General features: G+C 58.2%; 1 protein-coding gene across 1 annotated transcript; it reads left to right on the top strand.

Moving 5' to 3' along the window:
• The first annotated feature begins 2,030 nt into the window (after positions 1-2,030).
• Wdr86 (WD repeat domain 86) lies at positions 2,031-17,154 on the top strand. The gene is made up of 6 exons (XM_026379814.2): positions 2,031-2,193; positions 9,764-9,905; positions 12,476-12,896; positions 14,468-14,603; positions 16,691-16,794; positions 16,978-17,154. The coding sequence occupies exons 1-6, from the start codon at positions 2,031-2,033 to the stop codon at positions 17,152-17,154; spliced, it is 1,143 nt and encodes a 380-aa protein (XP_026235599.2).
• The last annotated feature ends 532 nt before the right edge of the window (positions 17,155-17,686 follow it).

Raw genomic sequence — 17,686 nt, forward strand, 5'->3', positions numbered from 1 at the left:
TACATCCTGTGGGCTCACAGTACTCTAAAACTTTAATCAAAATGAGAGAATTTTCATAAATGAGTTTATTTACAGTAACTCTAATGTTTGTGGATTTTTCAGAAATTTAGGAGTGACCAGCCTGGAAGAAAAAAATGGGCCTGGGGCTTTTAGATTCATGGCTAGTCTCTTCTTCCTTACCCTCAGTCTCTTTTCTCTCTCTATTTCTTCTATCCTACCTCAGCTGGATGGAGGAACAGAAGCCTAGGGTCCCATCCTGCTCAGTGAACACTGCTCGGCCATGGGAAAGTGGAACTGTTCTCCTAGCACGGTGGTCCTGTCCAGCCCACGGCCGGGAAAGCTCCTTGAGGGCCCTACATGTCCATCCCACCGCCCTGGCCTCTCCCCTTTAACACCCTCCCCTTCTTTGTTGGGAGGGGTCCTGATTTTCCTTAACTCTGCCCAGAACATATGGGTCCTCTCTGGCTGTTCTTTGGGTCTTGGTATCCACCATGCTCACCTCACCTTCTCCCAGGGCTGGTGCTATAGCTGCCCATGACCTCCTAGCCTACCTCACCTGGTGGCCACCAGTCTTCAAGCCAGATGAAGATGCAAAGACTCCCTGAAGCTCACAGGTCTCCCCCCCCCCCCCATGAACTCAGGATGAGCCACTAGGGACATCTGAAAACTGTCTTCATCCACCCAACCCTGGGCACAACGAAGCCTGTCCCTTCCTCCCGCTCTCTGCCGTCCTCTCTCCTGGAGCCTCCTGCCTGGGTTCAACCCGCCTCCACCATCCTTGCTCTCCTCCAACGACTCCACATTCAGTTAGAACGCCCCTTTCTCCTCCACCTGCTCCCCTGCACCTGCCAAGGTCACTTCGTGGAAGTCGACACTCCTTAAGTTGAGGTGCAAGCTGATCTACAAGTTGGGGGAAGCCGAAGGGATTTCTCTGGAGGGTACGGGAAACCCTGCTACCTTTAGGACCTGGAGGATCCGAGTAGGGGGTCACCTGCCCCGCCCCCCAGCGAAGTCAGCTCCGGAACTGCTCTAATGGGAACCAGCGCTCGGGAGGGAGGGAGGGAGGGCGGCGGCCGCTGCGGGTTCCCGCTCCCACCTCGGTGGGGCCACAGGCGGCGCGCACCCAGCCGAGGGGCGGAGGTGGCGGTGGGGGAGGAGTGGCGCTCCAGGGACCCCCCACCGGCTCGCACCCTACCCCCGGCGGGTCTCCAGTCGAATTCGGGGTGTGCGCCTGATTTCCAGAGGGAACCAACAGGGGCTTACCGGTCGCGTCCCCCACTAAGGGGACCCCCCAAGCCCCTGGGCCCTTCTGTCCGTTTCGTCCTCCTTCGTCCAGGGCCGAAGGGACAGGGATGGCAGGAGTGGCGGGGGGCAGAGCCTCGAGGGGCAGCCTGGGCCGCCGGGAGGGTGGCACGTGTAGGGTCCCCCGGGCTCGAGTGGGGGCGGCGGGAGGAGGCCTGACACAGGGGACCGCGGGGGGTGGCTGCGGAACGCGGGGTGGCGACTGGCGCGCAGCCGGAGAAGTGGGAGGGGACAGGTTGAGGGGTGGTCTCTGAGGAGGAGCCAGGCTGGGCCGTATTGTTCCGCGCTCGGCCGCCCACTCCGGAGCGCGGCGCGGGCCGGGAGGGCGCGCGGGGCGCCGGGCACTCGGCTTCCCGGGTTCCTCTGCCCGCAGCTGCCGAGAGGCGGGGGCCTCCCTGCGCCCCCCCGACTCGCTGCTGCCCGGCCCGCTGGGCGGGGTGGGATCTTCAGATTCCGGAGAGAGAGGGGTGGTTGGTGTCCACGCACCTGGGACTCCATCGGGGGTCCATCGTGCGCCTCAGCACAGCCTCCTGCCGAAGGCCGGTGGGCGGCGGGGACGCTTGGGCCCCTGACTTGACCCCGCGGCGCCGCGAGCCCCCGCAGAAGTCTGGCGCCTGGGACCCCGCGATGGCCGCGGGCGGACACGGCCCCACGGAGCCGCTGCAGGACGCCGGAGCGCCCCTCCCTAGCGGAGCCAGCTGCTCCTAGTCCCCGGCCCCGCCGGCGGGATGGGGGGCGGCGGGTCGTCCCTGAGGGTCTGCGCGGATCACCGCGGGGGCATCAACTGGCTGAGCCTGAGCCCGGATGGGCAGCGCCTGCTGACCGGCAGCGAGGACGGCACGGCCAGGCTCTGGAGCACTGCGGACGGCCGGTGCTGCGCGCTCCTGCAAGGTAGACCTGACGGCGGCGCTCCCGCGACCCCTGCCTGCCTTCTTAGTTGCCCGCCCCCAGCCCCAGACCGTGGGTCTCAGCAAGTTCGTTCTCAGACCCTTCCTCAAAAAGTCCGGCCCAGCCCATCGCCTCACTTTCTTGAAGGAGCGCTCCTCCGGGCCCAGCGCCCGACCCGTGAGCGCCCGACCAGGCGAGAGGAGATGCTGGGGTGGGACGGTGCGGGTGGGGCCCGGTGGGCAGAGGGGCTCCCGCCGCGCAGGCAAGATGACTTGTCCGCTGGCTGCTGGAAACCATTACCTTTCCAACACTATCAGCAAACAAAAGAATTCGCACTTTTGCTCCTGCTAAGCAGATCTTTCCAGGTCGCTAGATGATCTGGTGACCTTTGGCCAACTTTTCCTATTTGGGGCATTTTGGTAAAAAAAAAAGGGGGGGGTTTTGGGGGCGCGGCTGCGGTGGTGTGCAGCTACAGTGCCATCTTCCCATTGTGTTAATTTGCCCAGGGCAGCTCAAGCAGTGGGGGTCGACTTGAAATTTGAACTCCTTCCCTACGGCCACCCTGCAAAGCTCTCTAAGGCCTCTTTCCAGTTGCTGCAAAGGAAGGGTGAGGAGTGGGATTGGTCAGGGTGGTTGTTCAATCTGTTTTGCATATTTGAGGAGGAGATGAAATATCAGGAGGCCTTCCCTTAGTAAAGTAAACATAGTCCCATGCAACCGCAACGCTATTGGTTTGTGTGTGTACTCTTTCTGGGAGAGTGGGCCCTGGGTTTACCCCATCTTGGGCCTTTCCAGGGCCTGGCCTCTGAACTGTGTGTGAGGTCCCACTCTACCTTGGCTGCCAGGCTGCTGCATAGTTTGGGCAGTCCCCCTGACAAACCTTCACAGGGCCTTAGACTTCCTGCACCAGGGGGTGTAGCTCTTTTTTTTTTTTTTTTATCACTGTGGACTTTTCTGCCATAATCAGCAAATCCTGGGTGGCCCCACCCAGCCCTTCCAGCTGAGATAGGATGTTAGCCTCCAAACTGGCTGATCCTGACACTGCTGTTTTCAAGTTAAAAACAAGTTAAGGTAGAGATTTCAAAGCCCCATAGGAATGAATTTTGGATCAACGGTTATTTGGGAGTTGGTATGGATAATGAAGAGATGGCCTCAAACACACACACACACAGACACACACACACACACACACACACACACACACACACACACTCCTCCCAAACAGAGGCACTCACCTAGAAATGGAAGAGCTGAGATCAGTCAGAAAATTTAAACCCAACTTGTATCTATCCCCAAATGTAAGACTCTTTGGAGGAGGTTTCAGAAATGCAGTCTCAGGCCTGGGCTCCAGTGACTCCCCATGAGTAAAGCCCCAGAATGAGCATTTGTAACGGCCTTTCTGGTGGCCCTAATGCTCAGCCAGCCTGGGGAGCCCTCAGGCCAGCGAGCCTTGTGGGAACTCCACTTGCTCGGTGGGCTTCTCCCCAGGTAAGCTCCAGTCTTCTCCAGGCTGGTTCTGGTCTGGTGGACACGGGCCTGTCCCAGGGCAGCTTTGTAGCCTCCAGGGCCCACCCTGTGCTTAGCTCTGTGCTGGGCATCTGGACATTTGGCTTCACACCCACTTTGGTGGTCCCAGAGCTGCTTATCTACTTTCCATGAGGGGTGCCTCACCTGTCCCCATTGAGGGCCATCCCCACCGAAGCAGAGAGCTGTTGAATTAAAGGACCGTAGCCCATTCCTACAAGGGCTGGTTTCGCTCTTATTAAGGTTGACATTTCAAATTTTTTTTTGAGGACAGAGGGGATGGAGTATCTTCGATCTTGAGAAGTTACTTTACTGATTCAACTCTCAAGAATTACAGGGACGTGTTGTAGTTCTTTTGTGTGCTCACCTACTAAAGCAAGGTCTTGCTCGCTCCCTCTTCCTGAAGAGTTTGTTTTGGTCTGGGTGAGAGACTAGTAAGATGTCTGGACATTTGTTTCATTCTTTAAGTCTTATAGATGCACGTCTGTGTGTCCTGTATTGTGTGGTTAGTCCTCATAGACTTATTTACCCCCACACAGAGCCCCTCAGTGATTTCCAGACTCTGCCCCATGGGGCGGGTGCTGTCTTCAACACCCCCAAGGTCCAGTGTGCTACCAGACTTGTCCCAGTCTCACGGCTGGCTCAGGGCAGAGAGGGCTTCTTCCCGCTGTGTGGCTGAACCTGTACTGGGGCACCACTGCAGGGGAAGTTGTGCCCAGGCTGGGTGGCAAGCCAGAGGGGCCCTGGTCCTTAGTGTTGCCTGCAGATCCAGGCATATCTCCAGTCCTGCCCGGGGCTAACCCCTCATGCAGCTCTAAGCTTATAGAAGCCTCCAAATTAAAACCTGTCAGTTGGTCGTGGCTGGATTTCTTGGGCAGAAGGTTGGGGTTGGTGACTGTGCCATGAGCATCTCCTCTGAAGATGGGCTTCTTGTTTTATTCTCAGCAGTGGAGGGTGGTCAGGGGGCCAGAAGTTTTCAGTGTTCAGAGCTTGAGGGATTTGGGATCAAGGGGTAGAACGGGCACAAAGAGCGAGGGCTGTTTTCTGAGGGGTGGGGGTTTTCTGGGGTCATTGTCATTGCTCTTAGGGGCCCCAGAAGAGCTGCAGACCTGCAGAACTGGCTTGCTGGGCTGCCCTCATATGACCATGTTTACCTCTTTTTTTGTGTGTAGGAGGAATGTGGATTGAACCCAGGGGTGCTTTGTCACTGAGCTACTTCCCCAGCTCTTTCTATTTTTTATTTTGAGACAGGATCTCACTAAATTTCTTAGGGCCTCACTAAGTTGCTGAGGCTGGCATTGAACTTGCCATCCTCCTGCCTTAGCTCTGGAGTTGCTAGGGTTACAGGCCTGCACCACCACACTCAGCTCACGTTCAACTCTTAATGGAATTGGGCTCTCCAATGCAGTTGATGAGCTCACAATGAAGAAGAAGGCTTAATTACCAGCTATTCTGTAAAGAGAATTGCTCGGACTGAAATTATCCGCGGGCCCTCTCCTTTTCACTTTATGCAGTGGGTGTCTACTTCTTGGGAGCACTTTGATGGATCAAAGAGATAAACTGCATTTCCTAAAATGGCAGTACCTGTCCTGCGCAGTTCCTGCTGAGTAAGGGACTAAGCCTGACGTTTCCAGGCCACGTGGCTACTCCACACACTTCCTGCTATTCCCAGTGTGTTCCATGAGCCAGGGTCATGTTTGATGGGTTCAGGGGAAGAGGGTGCCTGGGCCTCAGGTAGAGCAGAAGCAAAGGCACGAGGTGAGACTCCCAAAGGACCAGGGAAAGCAGAAGAGGTGGAATGGGCAGGAAGCTGGCTGAGGAGCCGAGGTGCACTTTTTCCTTGTGCATACCACTCAGACATAATGTTTAGAAGGGCACAGGGGCTCGCTGGGAAGGCGCTCAAGCACGAACAACACCCGCTTTGCCTGGGTCAGGGAGAATTCCATCAGAACACAGTCTGTCTGAGGTACAAGACCCGTGCTTAATTCATCCTTCAGTGCTCTGGAGACCACTGTCGGGGTGGTGGGCGCCCTGGGGGTGCCAGTTGAGGCAGAGAGGGAGGCAGGAGAGCCTGGGGGAGGTTGTGGGAGGGCCATGGCCTGGCTGCAGATGACATTGGGAGGAGTAGCCCTGCTGCACATGGGTGACCAGATGTGGGCAGCCTGGCCAGCAACTGGGGGCCGGAGGGCCTGATCCCACCACAGCAGTCCAGGAGGCCCAGGCTGCAGCCACCCTGGGTCCCCAGCGGGGGTTGGCAGATGCACTACCAGTGGCTTTGTCCGTGTTCCTTTCAGCCACAGCCCTGTGCGTCTGTGTTCAGCCTCACCCCAGAGGACATGAGGCGCTATGGCTGTGTGAGTGGGGGCCTGGCCCCCAGGAGCAGGTAACTCAAGAGCGTCTAAGAGAAGGATGCTAGAGAGGCTGGGCACAGTGCAAGTACCAACAGGGCTGTTGCCTCCTCTTCTGCGGGGGCACAGTCACCTCCAGACAGCTGTAGAGAGGACTTCTGCAGGATGGGGTGACTTGGTTAGAGGGGTACAGTCAGCCTGCGGGCCCTCTGGGTCAGGGCTAAGGAGAGCATCTCCTGAGCAAGGACCGTGGGTGTCTGCACCCCTCTGGAAATGGGAGGATAGGACTCCCTTGAAGTCCACGACTCAAGGACAGGGACAGTTAGCTCTGGCCAGTGGACAGGTGCCACAGACAGCTGGGTAATGTCAAGAGCACAGTGCCATCCCTATTGCCTGGTGGCTGCTGGAGTGGCCGGTTGCTTTGTGGTTTAGTGCTGGGATACTGAGGATGGAAGGCTTCCTTTCACACAGTCAGGGCACACGCCAGGTGGGGGTCCCCAGCTAGGCCTCTGGGCTGCTTTCACGGAGCAGGGAGAGAGCAGCTTGCCCCCAGACTCCTGTCAGCATGTGGGTGCTCAGGGAGGTGGGAAGGGCTGCTACCTTGGCAGAAAACCCTGGACCTTAGTGTGTTCTTTTGAACATAATAGCTGCATCTTATCTGCATTCTTCATCCTTCAAAAATATTTATTTTTAGCTTGGCGTTTTTGCTTACTCTGCGTAATTCCAACAGCTGAAGGCCAAGGCACTGAGGTCCCTGGGGGTATGATGGGCTCAGGATCTGGTGTGCATATTTTCCTCCTGCCCCCTGGGGTGACCCCACAGGCCTGGGTCTGTGGAATACTGGTCAAGGGGGTCAGGGCCGCACAGCAGAGTGGCGCCAGCTGGGGAGTGTGCTCAGGGCGTCCCAGGCCCCTCTGCTGGCAGGCTCTGACATGGGACCCAAGCGGTGTGTTTTCAGATGTGGGGTGAGTGCTCGGAGGGGGCTCGTTCACAGCAGAGCCCTGACCACTGTGGCAGCCTCTGCTGGCGGAAGGCGGATGACCGAGGGCATTGGGCAGCCTGGCTCGGGTTCAGGGGTTTTTTACATTGAAAACCTTAGAAGCTGGGCTGCAGCTCAGTGGTGGAGAGCCCCTGCCCTACAAAAACCCCAAAGGAAACAAAAGCACTTGGGCCCTTTCAGTCCCATCTCCTCCTGTCTTCTTCGTGTGCATTTACATATTTACGGATCTGCAGTCTGTGTTTCTGTCCCTTTTTTCCTTCCACCGTCATAAGGCTGTCCCACACCCCAGGTCTGCCGCAGTCCTGGTCTGGTGGCTTGAGCGCAGGTGCCCTTGCTCACCGGCTGTGCTGGGCTCTTACCTGCTTTCCTGGGGTTAATTTGGACTCGCCCCGCCCTCTGCCTTCCTGCCACGTTGATGGGCTGGGAGCAGCTGGCTCAATGCCTCAGCCTCCCTTTGGCCTCAGCTAGCTGTGTCCAGGGTCCTCAGGGGGCCTTGGACTGTGGCTCCCCTACAGGCTGGTGTGTGCAGCACCTGGGTGACCTTGACTGCCCTCCCATCCTGGGGTGTTCCTGGCCCTCGGGGACCCTGAGGCTGGGGGCTATACCCATCCCCCGTGGTGGCAGCAGGAAGACTGGGACAATCTTAGGGAAAGTTTGTTGACAGCCTGAAAGGACTTTACAAACTCTGTGGAGCTGGCGAGAACCTGGCGGTGTTTGGCCAAACCCATTTTGCCCTCGACTTTTCGCCGATGTGTCTTTTAAGGGAAACATTATCTGCCACTTCTTCAAGTGTTTACTTAATTCCTACGTTGTTCTCGGAGCAGCGTGGTGTGTGTGCTCCAAGAAGACTGGAAAACTTTTATTTTTTCAAAAAAAAATTCTGTTTCTTAGAACCCAGGAAGTTGACTTCTTCCAAAAGTAACTCAGCCTGTGCCCAGGACAAAAGAAAAGAAAAGAAAGAATGAGCTTAACAGCACCCTGAAGTCCCTGTCTGCCGGGCCCCAGCCAGCTGAACGAGGTTTTAAAATATCATCAAACCATTCTGGGTCTTTGGCAGCCCTGGTTGGGTGGCTGTAGTTCCGTGGAGTAAAGATCGTGCCACTCACTAACCGGGTCTGGTTTATCCGTGCTTTTCTTGGTTTAATTTAATTTAAAATAAGATTTAAAAATTCTTTAAAATGAGATCCTAATGTAATAAGTGCACCCCCCAAATACGTGAGTGCTTTAACTCCTTGGCCCTCCGTGTGGGACCTTCCTTTGATTCTGCTGATTTGGGCCCCGGATTTCCTCTCAGATGTCCCCGTTTTCAACAGCTGTTTTCCCAGGTGGAAGCACCTTACCTGAAGGACTGGCATCATCCTGGGCAAATCCCCCGAGGGCCCCAGGCCAGCTTGACAACAGCTCTGGCATGAACACGGGGGCCATCACACTACCTAGCAGGGGCCCCTGAGGGCAGGATGCAGGCCAGCTAGCCAAGGCTGGGGTGCACAGGGCCAGACCTGGGCCCCTGCTTGGCCTCCGTGCTTCACCCTACTCCAGCTGCCTGGGCCACTTTTGTTAGGCCCCTACATTCTGGTGAGAGCCTCCACATGTCCCCAGCATGGACAGCCCAAGTCCGTCTGCTGTCCCTGACTCCATCTCCCCGTGTAGATCCTCTGGCCCTAGCACTCAGGCTTCGGCCCCGGGGAAGCTGGTTCAGCCACTGTCCCTGCTGAGCCCCTGGGCCACAGGCCTCACCCGATGACCTTCCTTCTGGGCTGGGGGCGCTCTTGGAAGGCTGGAGTGTGTCTTCTTCGTCCCCGTATTATGGCAGTGCCTTGGAGATTGTTGGTGCCTTTGAACAGCTGCCTTTTATTCTTGCACGGTTCCTGAGGCCAGAAGCCTGAAGTAAGCGTCCCTGGGACAAATCAAGGGGTCAGCAGGCCATATGCCCTCTGAAACCTGTAGGGGACAATCTTTTCTTTGCCTCTTCCAGTGTCTGGTGAAGGCTGGCATTTCTGTGGCCACATAGGCTGCTTTCTCTGCCCCCACATGGCCTTCTTCTCTTTGGTGTGTCAAATCTCCTTCTCCCTCTTATTTTTTGGTGGGGGAGGGTACTAGAGATTGAACTCAGGGCACTCATTCACGGAGCCACATCCCCAGCCCTATTTTGTATTTTATTTAGAGACAGGGTCTCATTGAGTTGCTTAGCGCCTTGCTTTTCGCTGAGGCTGGCTTTGAACTTGCGATCCTCCTGTCTCAGCTTCCCAAGCTGCTGGGATTACAGGTGTGCACCACTGCCCCCAGCCCTCTCCCTCTCTTATAAGAATGCTTCTGACAGCATCTAGGGCCCACCCAGATTATCCAGGACAGCCTCCCCAAGTCAGTTCCCCAACTTAATCATATCTGCAAAGAGCCTTTTCTGAGTCAGGTTCCAGGGCGTGTGCAGCACCTAGCAACCTGGGGAGCCCAGGCTTACCACAGTATCTCTGCCTGAGTGTAGGAGGAAACCAACACGCAGCATCTGCTAGAGGCTGCCACTGAAACTCCATCTGCACAGTGGTCTGCGGGGTGGGCGTTGACGCTGTTCCCATTTCAGGCGAGGGAATGGAGGTGTGGATAGGTGGGAGGACATACCCAGGTCAGTGAGTGGAGAATGGCAGGTCCCGTTCACTGGAAGAGAAGCAGGAGCTCCATCCGGGCCCTCTCCCCTCCTCTGCAGGACATGAGAGCTACGTCACCTTCTGCCAGCTGGAGGAGGAGGCTGCCTTCACCTGCAGCGCTGACTGCACCATCAGGAGGTGGGACGTGCTGACCGGGCAGTGCCTGCAGGTGTACCGAGGACACACATCCATCGTGAACAGGTCAGCTTGGCCTGGGGGCTTGGGCTGAGTCTTGTTGGGGGTCCCTGGCCAGGCTGAGGGGGGACAGAGTCATAGGGCCTGGCCCTTGGGGAACATAGGTTCTCCAGCGAACTCCGTGTGGACAGTAGCCCCCAGCAAGGGAGACCCAAGACAGAGGTGCACCCTGGCCTGAGGGCTCTGCCCGGGGCCGTTTGGGGTCTGGAGGAGGAAGAGCATCACCAACACATGGCGTTGTCTGCCCCCACCCCGGGGCTGGGCACATGCCCACACCTGCTGGGTGCCAGGAGAGGTGTTGGAGCTCCAGTGTCCACAGATGGGGACCAGGAGGAAAGCGCTGAACTGATACTTGATGGTGGACCAAGGGTCGGGGGGACATGCAGATTGTTCTGAAGAAGCAGTTGGGGTGTTTTTGAGCCCCGCCTTTCTATGTGGCTGTGGGAAGTCTCCACCTCCCCTGCTCAAGTTTGATTTTTTCCTTTCCTTATTGAACTTGGGTTGGAGCTGAGCAGGGGAAACTCCCCTGCTGATCAGATCAATTTGATACTGTTTGCTTAACTTGTGATGGCCGCCCCAGGCTCCCGAGGTCAGGCCTGATTCAGGGAGACTTGGCACCGTGGCCCTCAGCCACGTGGGCAGGAGGGGCCCTGCCTGGGAGGGGCCGGGCAGGCACAGAGGACAGGAGGTGCGCAGCCAGAGGGTCCCAGGCCACTGCTTGGGCTTCTAGCAGCTGGTGGGAAAGAGGGGCAAGGCGAACGGTCCAGCTGCTACAAACCTAGAGCCACAGTGGGAGCAGCTGGCTGCCAGGGTGTGCAGGCAGCATCCCTGAGGAGAAGGGGTCAGCAGGCCGTGGGCAGTGGGCAGTGGGCGGGCCAATCTGGAGACCCCGCGTGGGATGCCAGCCCTGCCTCCAGCACCACAGTGTTGTCCCCTCCTTCTCCTGAGGTGGGAGGCCTGTCCACTGCCAGCAGAGGGACGTGGCAAAGGAGAGGCTGGAAGGAGAACCCAGGCCTTGTCTTACAGCGAGGCTGGCTCTGAGCACTCTGTCCTGAGGAAGAAGATGTCATTGAAGAAATGTGTAGAGGCCATGACAGGGGTCAGGGGGAGGCCATGCCCTCAGGGACCAGCTCGGGCTGCTGACTCAGAAGGAGCGCTAGACAGTGAGAGGTGGAAATTACGCTCTGCCTGGTTTGGTTTCCTGTGCGTGCATACAACGCACACACGCACACACATGTACTCAAGTACACAGGCATGCAGCATGCAGTCATATGGACACACAAACATGACCCAGCACATGCACACCTATGCACACGTGCAGATATGCACGCACAGTGTGCACCCTGCAGACAGACACGCACCATGTGCACAGACATGCACACCCCCATACTCACACCATTGTCCATCGGAGGCTGTGCTCAACCCACGGCTCAGGTCAATGCCTGCGTGATTAAGTAACTGTGCGTCCAGTGGGTGAGAGCCTCAAGTGAGCACCTGGGATCACTGCCTCCCATGTTCTCAGAGAGTGGCCTGTGTGAGCTTTGGGAACACTGACCCTTCAGTGGCCTGGCATCCCTCCCCAGTGCCAACTGGGGCAGGAATCAGCTACCCGCCCCAGCACCCCAAGGCCACCCCCTTCAGGTCCTGAGACAGGAAGGGTCCTGACCCCTGGCAGGTCCTGGTCCCACGCCTGCACGGATGCCCCATTCGGACTAGAGGCATGGCCTCAGGCCTTTGTGGCTGGCGCACAGGGCTTAGAGTTGGCGTGTAAACAGGCCCTGTGAAGTTACGTGTGAAGTTCTGAACCAAAGACAGACGGTGTTTTTCTGGAAAGAATTTCTCAGCATTCAGCAAAATGACCATAAACCATGGCTGCTGCCTCCGGAGGCCTCCCCTCCTGTCCTGAGGCCAGCCAGTTCCACTGCATAAAAAGGCTCTCCTTGCTCCCCAGCCCTTTGTGTGCCAGGAAACCCATCAGGGCTGTGACCTGGAGCTTGCAGTGTCACCTGCATGGGGCCATCGTGACAGCTGACACAGGGGCCCACCTGCCTACTGCAGCTTGTCACCCCTGGGCACCCTGCAGCCAGTGTCAGGGTGGACGTGTGGAATTCCTCAGCCGCCAGCCTCTCCAGAGCTCTCACTCTCCAGTGGCCCTGCAGGGAGGTGGCCAGCTGATCCTCTTAGTTCCTGACTTTAAATGGGAAGGCCTGTGTCCCCAGAAACCCTTCAGCTCTGGGCAAACTGGAAGGGTGGCACCCCACCTCCCCATCCCCATCTCCCACTCCCCTCGTTCATGACTGTGTGGAGCTGCGTGGAGAGGTGGAAGGGTCCAAGTCGGAGCCTTGGTCCCTGCTGTGGGTGGAGGCCAGGCCAGCAGGTGGCTCTGCGCAGGGAAGGGATTCCGTCAGGGGGCGTCCCAGTGGGTCTTGGTGGCTTCCTGGAATTGGGCTTTGAGCTGAACCTCGGCAGGTGAGGGTGTCGTCAGGCAGAGAGCAGGAGGCTGTCCAGCTGCAGTGCCAAGGCAGCCCGCCAGAGCCGTGGGCATCCTGGCCCTGACCTTGACCCTCTTGCACCAGGATCCTCGTTGCCAACAACCAACTCTTCAGCAGCTCCTACGACCGGACAGCTCGAGTCTGGACTGTGGACGAGGGGCAGGCGTCCCGGGAGCTCCGGGGCCACCACAACTGCGTGCTCACGCTGGCCTACTCCAGCCCCTGGGAGGTCCCTGGCACACCCTGCCTGGAGGAGGCCGTGGCTGGGGGGCTCCTGGTGACCGGCAGCACGGACGGCACAGCCAAGGTGTGGCAGGTAGCCAGTGGCTGCTGCCACCAGACACTGCGGGGCCACACGGGCGCCGTGCTGTGCCTGGTTCTGGACGCGCCTGGACGCACGGCCTTCACCGGCAGCACCGATGCCACCATCCGTGCCTGGGACATCCTGAGCGGGGAGCAGCTGCGCGTGTTCCGGGAACACCAGGGCTCTGTCATCTGTCTGGAGGTGAGACCCGCCTGGCCACTGCCAGGGAGGCCCTGCGTCCTCTGGGCTGCCCTGCTCCTGTGCTGGCCAGCTCGGGCCACAGGACAGGTGCCATGGATGGGGGGCTGGACGTGTGAGATCAGGGGTCACAGGGCTGGTTCCTCTGAGGCCTCTCTCCTTGTTCTCAGTGTGGCTGCATCCTGGTCTCTTACAGGACCAGTCCGATTGGACTAGGGTTCACCCCGATGACCCTTGGCCTTATTTTAACTTAAATCAACTCCTTAAAGACCCAACATCAAATAAGTTCACAATCACAGGTTTGGGGACCAGGGGCAAAGCTCTTAACAAACCCCCAAGTTCTGAAGCTCAATGCTCAGCTTCTGACTGTGCCTGAGGGGTGTGGGCCAGACTTGGAGGGGCCCAGAGCAGGTGTCAGCTCTTGCCCCAAGAGCCACATGTGGTGACACACACCTGTAATCTCAGAACTCAAGAGGCTAAGGCAAGAGAATCACAAGTTTGAGAACAGCCTTAGCAACTTAGAAAGACCTTGTCTCAAAATAAAAAATAAAAAGAGCTGGTAACAGGTGCCATGGTAGAAAGACCCTAAGTTAAATTCCCAGTACCTGCCAAAGAGAGAGAGAGAGAGAGAGAGAGAGAGAGAGAGAGAGAGAGAGAGAGACATTTTGAAGATAGCTGGTATGTTAAGTTTTTCATTGCTATGACAAAACACCTGAGAAGATCACCTTAGGAGGAGGAAAGTTTTATTCTGATTCACAATTTCAGAAGTTTCAGTCCTTGGTCACTGGGCCACATTGCTTTGGACCTGTGGCAGCACAGCACAATATGGTGGGAGCATGTGGCAGAGGAAGGGAAGAGAGTGAGGAGGAGCCAGTGTCCACCATCCCCTTCCAGGGCACGAGTGCAGAGACCCAACCCCCTCCTACCTCCTAAAGGTCCCACCACTGCCCAGCAGCACACCAGCTGGGGACTAAACCTTGAACGCGTGGCCTTTGAGGGACACTGAAGAGCCAAAGGGGAGTGACCTCCTGCAGGCTGTGGCAGAGGTGCTGCTGCACCTGGGGTGAGGTGTTGGCCGCATGTTTAGACCAGCGCCAGGCTCCGTGTGCGCTGTGCCCCGTGTTTGTCCTCAGCGCCACCCTCTGAGGCAGGGATGATCTTTCCCAGTCACACGAGGGCAAGCAGGGGCTCTGAGGGAATGAGTCATCTGTCCGGCCTCCGAGTCGTAAGGAGCAGAGGCAGGTCTGAACCCAGGAGGGACCGTATCTAAGCAGGTGTGCAGGAGTGTCCAGTCCGCTCAGGGCTGGAGGGGGACAGCCGGCTGCAGAGGCCTTGCTGACTGTGGCTCAGGAGGTTAGAGCCTGGTCTCCCCTCGGGGTCCAAAGCCCAGTGCACTCCCTGGGGCCTGGCCCTGCTCGGGGCCCAGCCAGCCGCCTCCCTTTCCCTCCTGCCCCAGGGACCTCAGCAGGGCTGGGGCCTCTCTGCACGGCTTTGGTGGGTCCCCCCTCCCGGAGGTTCTGCCAGCCCTGCGGAGGCCGGCGAGCCCGGCAGCTGACCTCCTGCTCCTCCCGCAGCTGGTGGACCGGCTCCTGTACTCGGGCAGCGCGGACAGGACTGCCAAGTGCTGGCTGGCACACGAGGGGGAGCACGTGTGCACCTTCCCCGCCCACAGACACAGCGTGAGCACCCTCAAGTACCACGCGGGCACCCGTAAGTGACCTGTCCCCGCACTGCCCCGTGCCCCAGCCGGCCGAGGCCCCCTGCCGAGCTCCTCCTGCATTCCTCCTGGCTTGTCCCCTCGACCTCTCTCTGCCCTCAGCGACTGGCCTTGGCTATGGTGCCCAAAGCCAGCCACCCGGCCTTCCCCGGGCACCGGCTCCTCCAGCGGCTGCTGCTGCTTTTTCTTCTCCTTCTCCTTCTGTTTTTTCAAAGAAATTCCAACACAGAGTGGGGGGACTCCTCACCTTCACAAGGATGTGGGGAGACTGCATGTTCAGAGGTCCTGGGGTCAAAGCATGTCTCAAGGACACATTCTAAGGCTTCAAGTGAGACAGCAACACCCCCCTTAAACCAGCCAGATTCGAGGGCCCATGGGCTTGGCCCCCCTTGGCCGTAGGTGTAACTGCAGATGAGAGGAAACCCGGAAAATAGAGGTTTAAGTGAGGTAGCAATTCTTCTTCTCTCAGGTAAGAGAGGCCGGCAGCCTTGGCTGGCATAGGTGGCTCCACAGGGTCCTCAGCACCTCAGTCCTTCTGTCAGCTGCTTCTTCATTCTTTGCACATGTCTTCTAGCTTTAATGAAGCATCATGTTCAAGATAGCTGCTGAAGCACCAGCCATCATGTCATGTTTTTGGTGGGAAGGAAGAAGAGGAGGGAGGAACAAAGGGGTGCATCTTCTGCAGCCAGCTACCACCCTGCAGCTTTAACAGAAAAGATGGGATAGGCTGGGCGCTGTGTAATCCCAGTGACTTGGGAGGCTGAGGCTGGAAGATCACGAGTTTGAGAGTAGCCTTGGCAATATAGTGAGACCCTCATCCACTTAGCAAGACCCTGTTTCAAACTAAAAATGGCTGGAGATGTGGCTCCGGGGTAAAGCACCCAAGTTCAGCCCCCAGTACCAAAAATAAAAGCCAGGACTAGGCGAGTGGAGGCAGGAAGGACGTGGGTAAGAGACAGATGTCCAACACCAGAGAGCCCTAGAGAGGTGGGCCTTGGTCAGGCTCTGGCTGCGGGTGAGCGGGAGGCACTGGAACTGCACCCTCGGAGGGATCCTGCTGCAGCACCTCTGGATGCTGGGAGTCAACACCCCAAAGAGCCCCCTCGGCGGGTGGCCAGTGGGAGCTGGCAGATAAAATGGCATGGGGCTCTTGCTTCCCAGGGGCTCAGCCTCTGCAGGGCCCAGCAGCCCACAGGAGTTACCTGCTCCCGCCCAGACCCTGTTGGCTTGGTTCCTCCCCTGACCTGGTGCTTCCTGGCGTCTGCCTTAGTGCCAGGGTCACTCCTGGGGTGTCCAGCCTCCAGGCTGAATTCTCCGTGTGGCCCCCAACCAAAGGCATCACCTGGAACTAGTTAGAAATGGAGAGTCCCAGGTGCTACCTGCTACATCAGAAGCCTGGCACAGGCCCTCCAGGTGACGCTGCTGCTCCTTCAAGCTGGAGAACTGTGAGGCTAAGTTACAATGGAGGGAAACCCAAGAGGGAGCCAGACAGGCAGAGGCTTCTCCCGGCCAGGAGTCAGAGGAGCACGCGAGTGAGCCCAGAAGGACGGGCGCTTCTCAGAAGGCAGACCGAGGACTGACTGGTCCCTGTGGGGGCAGGTGCGGGGTGGAGCAGGGGACAGAGTCTGCTGGCCGTGAGGACCATCCTGAGCACACCAGGCAGAGAGGCCAGCTTCACCAAAGGGCTCTGGGAGTGGGACCTTACCCTGGGAAGCCCTAATGAGGGACAGGGCCACTTGGGGGACAGTGAGGCCCACTTGAAGCCAAGGAGGGCGTGGCAGCCACCAGCCCTGCAGAGGCAGCTGCAGACGGGGAGGGGGAGGGGGTCTCCGCCCCTCCAGTCTGTAGAAAGAGCTCAGGTTCCTTTTGGAGGCTCTGCTGCTTCCCTCTGGAACCTTGGCCACCCGGTGAGGCAGGCCCCAGTACCAAAAAAAATAAAATAAAATAAAAGCCGGGACTAGGTGAGTGGAGACAGGAAGGATGTGGGTAAAGACAGATGCCCAACACCAGAGTCTCAGAGAGGTGGCCGTGGTCAGGCTCTGGCAGCTGGGCACGACAGTGCGCTGCTATATGTCCACAGTATTCACGGGCAGTGGGGATGCCTGCGCCCGGGCCTTTGACGCGCAGTCGGGAGCGCTGCAGAGGGTGTTCCGGGGCCACAGCTTTGTCATCAACTGCTTGCAGGTAGGAGCCTCCCTGCCCAGCTCCTGGGGCCTCAGTAACTTGCTGGGGAGGGAGGGTGCTTGGGCCTGGCCAGACTGCCCCTGGGGACAAAGCAGAGGCCCTCCAGCTGTGGTGGTTTCTGCCTGGTGTCCTGCCCTGTGGTGGGGGAGTCCTGAGTCTGACAGTCCACTCACCTGCCTGCAGGTGCATGGCCAGGTGCTCTACACCGTGTCCCATGATGGCACGCTGCGCCTCTGGGACATGCGTGGTCTCCGGGCCCTGCCACCCACGCCTCGCAGGCCAGCAGCCAAGCGCAGCCTGTCACGCCTGTTCAGCAACAAGGTGGCCTGTGCCCTGGACACACCGCTGCAGGCTGCCTGAGCCACAGAACTGCCACTGCCTGGGAACAGCAGGCGGTGCCCAAGCCCAGGCTCACAGAGGCAGGCCTTGGCCTCTGCTCCTGAACTTTGCCGAGCCTCAGCTGCAGGTGATGTGTTGGGATGAGGAGGTGTGTACCTGCCCTGGGGGATGGCTCCCTTCCCCTGGGGGAGGCTCCTTTTTGTCCCTACCTCCTGAGCTAAGACCTTGTCACCTGGCCTCCTCTGAAACCCTCCCAACTCTTGAGGACTCCAGTCTGATGCCCCCAAGCTCTGGAAACTTCTAGAAACCTCGTGTGGCTGGCCCCTTCCTGCTGAGAGGAAATGAGGACATTTCTACTTTGGCAAATTTTTCTGGCAAATTGTGTCCTGAGGACCCTCATGAAGAACTCAAATACACACCCTCTAAAGCTCAAAGCGCGAGTGTGTCCTGTTTTGAGCTCCACCGCACATACCCAGCCTGGGCCACCTCCCCTGCCTGTGGTGAGGGGCTGCCAGCAGTACTGCTCCTGGGGAAGGGGCTGTGGGAAAGGCCA

The sequence above is a fragment of the Urocitellus parryii genome, chromosome 3 (genome assembly GCF_045843805.1).
Source record: "Urocitellus parryii isolate mUroPar1 chromosome 3, mUroPar1.hap1, whole genome shotgun sequence".
NCBI lineage: Eukaryota > Metazoa > Chordata > Mammalia > Rodentia > Sciuridae > Urocitellus > Urocitellus parryii.

What these genes read in the sequence shown, in the direction of transcription:
- Wdr86 (XM_026379814.2), top strand. Translation starts at nt 2,031, where the DNA reads ATGGGGGGCGGCGGGTCGTCCCTGAGGGTCTGCGCGGATCACCGCGGG. An exon ending in GCTCTGTCATCTGTCTGGAG is followed by an intron (nt 12,897 to 14,467) that starts GTGAGACCCGCC and finishes CTCCTCCCGCAG; the next exon opens with CTGGTGGACCGGCTCCTGTA. An exon ending in TTGTCATCAACTGCTTGCAG is followed by an intron (nt 16,795 to 16,977) that starts GTAGGAGCCTCC and finishes ACCTGCCTGCAG; the next exon opens with GTGCATGGCCAGGTGCTCTA.